Source organism: Idiotropiscis lumnitzeri, chromosome 9 (assembly GCF_059441095.1).
Source record: "Idiotropiscis lumnitzeri isolate Australia: NSW breed Sydney's pygmy pipehorse chromosome 9, RoL_Ilum_1.0, whole genome shotgun sequence".
Taxonomy (NCBI): Eukaryota; Metazoa; Chordata; class Actinopteri; order Syngnathiformes; family Syngnathidae; genus Idiotropiscis; species Idiotropiscis lumnitzeri.
This window is the reverse complement of record NC_142399.1, coordinates 19,076,309-19,082,308: the sequence shown is the minus strand read 5'-3', so window position 1 is coordinate 19,082,308 and position 6,000 is coordinate 19,076,309. Positions and strand designations below refer to the sequence as shown.

The following is a 6,000-nucleotide window of genomic DNA, read 5'->3' as shown; positions in this document are numbered from 1 at the left end:
TATTCCCAATTAATGATTTGAGTATTTTTAAAGGGCTCATCCAGCTCCTGCTAAATTTTGCTATATTTTTTTTTTATCAGGTGCATTATATTAGCTTGTCTTTTCAATGTTATCAATTTGTTTTGGAGAAATCATTACAAATTTAACAATGTTAAAACCGCTTTCTGGTAATGATCGACATGGCCACAGCCCTCTCCTGCCTCCATGTCATTCAAAATCATTGTAAATATGTTGCTAATAATGTCAAAATAAGGGGAACCAACCATGCTGTCTCTCAGCGATAAAGTTAAAAATACCCCAAAACCTAAACCAGATTTATGAAACCGTTGCAATGGTGTTGTTTTTGACGAGCACTCATATTTTAATACATAAATGACATCTATAACACACAGTCATCAACTTACAGTAGACACATCCCTAAAAGCCGGCTTTTCATTTTCGGTCAGATCTTGAGAAGGCTTACTTTGCTTTTATCTCATCAAGGATAGATTATTGTAACACACTGAATTTGGGGTAGAGGAAAAAAGCCATCTCACAGCTACAAATGCTGCAGCTTTTCTTTTACCAAAGAAGACCATAAGACAAGATCATATCTGTCCCAATTAGGCCACTCTTCACTGGTTACAGCTCACAGTCAATCTTGGGGTTGATTTTAGGACATTAGATATAACCACATTTCATGGCTATGGTGCATTACTCCACAATGAGTGAGGATGCGGCCTCATATACTCAGTCTAGCACTTAACACACACACACACACACAAGCGCACCCCCACACATATACATTTACATATCATATATACACACATATATATATATATATATACATATACATATATATATATATATATATATTATATATATATAAATATATATAATATATATATATATATGTATATATATAATATATATATATATATGATATATATATACATATATGTATATAATATATATATATATATATATATATTTATATATATATATATATATATATCGTATTCAAGAATCCAAGAAAGATATTAGAACAGTCTTTGAATTAAATATACTTTATATTGGGTGATTTTGCATCAATTCCAAAATAATATTCAGGTAAATATCTGTTATAAGCTTCGCATAAAATTGTAGTTGAAAAATGTGATTAATCATGATTAATCCTGGAATTTTTTGTGATTAATTAGTTTAAAAAATTAATCACTTGACAGCACTAATATATACACTTTAGGGCTGTCAAAATTAGAACCCTGCACCTCCAAACTGATAGGCGGATGTGCTAACCTTTTTAAAAAAATTCATCCTTTTAAAAAAAGACATTTTTAAAAAAAATATTAACGCAATTAAATACACACACACACACACTCACACGCACACACACATTTTTTTGTAGTGTTTTATAGGGTTAATTGTAAAACTAAGGTCTCCGTCCGCTAGCTCTTACACGCACACACATGGACACACAAACGCATGCACACACACACACACACACGCACACACACCCCCACACCCCAACACACGCACACACACACAAACACTTGCACACACTGCCAGTCATTCAATAACATTGAGCGGTTTCCAGCTCGCTCCGTCCCACCACCCATCAAAAGTGATTCTTCGCCTGATACCAGCTTGAAACCACAGTTTAAAGAACATCAATGTTCCTATTGAAAGCACACCTGGCCAAGTTTGAAAACATGACTAGGATATTTTAATTAGGTGCAATTAGAGATGGTGACCATACATAGACCAAGAAAGCGCCCCCCATCTCTTTAGTTCAGAGAGAGAAAAAAAATGATGCACTAATTAGGCTGAATGCTACTTTTATTCATGTGACCTGTAAAGACCCCACACAAGCTGTTTAATGTCACAGCCTATACACAAAGCAAAAGGGAATTCATTTGAGAGAAGTAAACAGACGCCATCAATTTCACAGCAATGGGATGATTTGTCTATGTATGAGGCTTGAATGAGCAGTCCGTACAAAAAAATGCAACAGGTGACTGACTGTCCGTTCGACACTAATATGTGTATGGATATAAAACAGTTCAATTTAAGTACTTTATTGTACGCAGTTCCTTAGAGATTGTACGGATTAATTCACATGATAGATTGTTGTGCCCTTCCAATAAGCCTTGGAGCCACACTTCAATTTAAATATTTGGGGAATAAATTTAAGGAATTAAACGTACTTTGTGGGGAATACATGCAATTGGAAGACTACCATAAATCTAGCCGTGGTGACCCCCTCCTCCTCACACAATGGAAACTGGTGCTTAAAACACATATTCAGTATTACTCTCCAGTGATAAATTAGCTACCAACACGTTTCAACCAGTCTAATTTCATGTGCCATTTATGTCAATTAGACCAGAGTGGCATTGGTACATTTTCATGTCAGTTACAGCAGCATTTTTTTAAGTGTGTGGACACCCTGCTGTTGTAACCTTCTGTTCTCTACAGGACAAAAAAAAAAAAAGAAAATACACAATGATGGCCCTATTTTAGCCTCATATATGACAGGAGAATGTCCACGAGGAGGCTGTAGTTCACCATTATTGGCACTTTCAAACTCAAGAGGCTTTGTGGTCTTTTAATGTTTCCAAAGGTTATGCTCAAACTGTTGCTCCGGGTGGAATCATTCTGCTCTGGTAGGCCTCTATAACATTAAATGGGGAATTATCGTCCTTTTTTAATCATCTTTCTCTTATGTATTTCTTTCATAAAGAGAGAAAAATGAGTGCGTAAAGGTAAATAAATAAACTCCAAGTGAAAAGAAACACATTATGCACAACGAAGCTATTTTTTTGGCACTTGTGGCGACTAAGTACTGATACACATGCAATCAATTTAAGAATAGGATTTTAACAAACATAAATAATTACAGATCATTGTTTTTCTGTCTCTGTTCAATTTTGATTCCTATTTAGTCATATTGGAGATATAATGTTTTACACTATCCACATTAATTGTGTGAAAATGTGAATATCTTCTAAATGCCACACAGGTTGTTAATAATGGCCTCCAACTGGTAGGAGTGAAGTGATTTTAAAAATGTTTCAGAACCATCGCATGAAGGAGAGCTATGTGGAATAAACAGTATTTTTTTTATAATGTTAAATTCTCTGTATTTGTGTAGCAACATCATATTGATTATATATTCATTTGCCCATTGACTTATTTTTTTGTTCCGGAACCCTTGTCTCCAAGGGAACCCTTGGACAAAAACCTCTGGGTCTTATAAAATATTTGCAGAAAAGAAAAAAATGCTTATACAATACATACAGTACAGTTACTTGAAAACACTTTTGCGATTTAATTAGTAATACTTGCATCCAAAGACAAATAATGTTCATCATGTTTGCGGTGAAGAAATTATGGAACATTGTTGTTTATGATATATATGCGAGGCAATGTTGTGGAGAGTGCGACAGCATATATTACTTTGTATTTGGGAGGGTGTCACTGCAAAGATTTACAAGGTTGCATGGAAGCTCATAGACTGCTTGACATTAGGAAAAAAATATATTCTTAACTGCTGGCAGTGCGCTGTAATATATTTAGTGTTCTGTGTCACTTCTTCTACTTCTATGTAACTTAACACTCATTTGTAGACCAGATTTACCAACACGTGAAGTGCACACTGTGTGTGTGTGTGTGTGTGAGAGTGTGATTGCGTGCATGTGTGTAATTGGGTGTGTGTTCCTTGTAAATACAACCTTTGCTTCAGTTGCCAGAGTCAAGTTCTATTATTTTATGAGTAATACTTGCTATGAAATACTGTTGTAAAACTACACAATAATGAAATGGCCGCATCAAAAATTATTTTTTAAGATTCTCATAGATGATAGCGCCTCTTTCGTCAAAACGTTTTGGCCACATGTTGTTTTCAGAATCAGAATCAGAATCAGAATCAGAAATCCCTTTATTGTCATTGTACTCAAGTGTGCAACGAGATTAGAGAGCTCCCCTCTCCAGTGCAATACAACAATAATTCAGATAGATATATAAATTAGATAAATAAGAGAATAATTGGTGCAATGGAAAATAATACTGGATTTGACAATTACATTTTGTTTTTAAATGTGTGCGCGTATTTGTTTCACCAAATAAACACAATAAAATAATTGTAATTATGTAAAGCAGTTCTAAAATTCACATTGTGGTTCTTGCATTTCCAGATGTAGACAATTTTACTTGAAATGATGGCTGTATAACATGTAAATGAAATTAACTCTTGATTAATTCTGAGTATTATCCACATCACAAGGAAACGCTGACTGATTAAGTGATTGAGAATATTAAAAACAAGTGAAAACCTCCAACATATTTAAAAAGGATTTGTCGATGTGGAATACTATACTATGTGTCTTTTTTATTATTATTTTATTATTATTTTTATTTGACCAGTTATACTGTCTGTTTCTAAATTAATTAACAAGTAGTGTTGATGGCCTACATTGTTAACAATAGCATTTATTCGACCAACATGGTCTTTCTGTCATTGACTCCAATGGAGGATAGTTTATGTTTAGATGCGAGGATAAGAAAATATCTTTACTCATCAAACAGTTTCGAGCATAAGGCTTTTGTTACCATTCACAAACGTAATTTCTTCCACACTGTGTGCAAATATAAATAGCATAGAAATGGATATTCACAAATATTCATAAAAACACTTGTTGTGTGTCCCAACACAAGGGTTCGCGATTGTAATTTATCAACCAATTCTCCAGAAAAGAAATTCAACACTGATTGCAATTAACCCACAGAAGGAGTGGACAGAGGCTTTTTCTAATACAAATGACATTTATCCCATTTTAATGTCCATGTAAAAAAGTTTTCATTTGTCTTTCAAATGGACTTTCCTTGTTTTTCGGCACAAAAAAATATTTAAATGAATTTACTCATTTATATCATGATCAACTTTTAATAAACAACAAATACTTATTTTTATTTCATTAAGCGGTTGCGCAAAATATCATATGGATCCAGATACATTTTAAAAGTAGAAGTCCTTTAAAACATGTTTTTTTTTGCAACCACTTTTCTTTCTTCTTTTTTTCTTATTAATGTTCAGATGACCCAATATATTAATCTCGTTGTGAATTTTCAGAGATGCAGAAATGCACTGGGTCAAATAGCAATAATTTACCTCAAGTCAAACTTCTCAAATTTCTTAAATATTTGCGTAACATTGTAAGTAAAACCAATTAAAGACAACTTTAATAACTTAATTGATGTCACTGTGAGGTGACCTTACATATGAAATAAAAGACAAAGAACGAGTAGAGAGGACGAAAAAGCACCCGCTTATGTCATTTTATTTCTTCACTTTGTGGAGGTTTCGGTAACTAATCTTCACGTCCGCCACTGACGCGAAAGGTTTAGGGGGTGCGTTGAACTGCGATGGGGGTCACAAAAGGATCCCGTCAATGTGACGCGTGAGCGGTTGAAGCCGTGTTGCCAATATCTATGACTCAATTCCATTAGTGACACGATAACACAATTCGTAGTGAAGCGTAGAGTGCGTAAAAGTGTTTTTTCTAAACCATTCTGATAAGAAAATCACAAAAAGAAAAGAGAAAGAGCATCGCGAGACACCTTTCCAATTTCCGACTCTCCTACTGTCACCCGAACGTGCCGCTCCCATGGTAACGAAAAACAGGAGTTTGAGTGAAGACCACACGACAGCTGAAAAAAATGTCTGCTTTCGTCAACTGTCTTTCTGAAGAAGACCAGGAGTTCTACGAAATCAAAATCGCTGCTGCGGAGTTTTACCGGGCGAACAAAGTACCCGAGGAGCTCGAGAAAGCCCTGGGAGAGCTTTTCTTCCAGAACCCCGAGGACGTCCACGGTTACCTGGTGCATAAAAACTTTACTTCCTGATATTTAGCATTACTATTTTCAGACCTCGCATTTTGTCTACACGCAGAAATGTTCTTTTATTGATAATTTGCTGACGTACAAACGAGCTACGAGTTTGAATTTTCGTGAAGGCCAATTTAT

At 34.8% G+C, this 6,000-nt stretch overlaps 1 protein-coding gene across 1 annotated transcript in view; it reads left to right on the top strand.

Annotated features, from left to right (window-relative positions):
* Nucleotides 1-5,674: 5,674 nt before the first annotated feature.
* eno4 (enolase 4) overlaps nucleotides 5,675-6,000 on the top strand; it is a 31,282-nt gene continuing 30,956 nt past the window's right edge. The window contains exon 1 of the mRNA XM_088304019.1: nucleotides 5,675-5,856. Coding sequence (XP_088160145.1) covers nucleotides 5,695-5,856 — 162 coding nt within the window. The 5' untranslated portion in view covers nucleotides 5,675-5,694. The remainder of the gene's footprint in view (nucleotides 5,857-6,000) is intronic.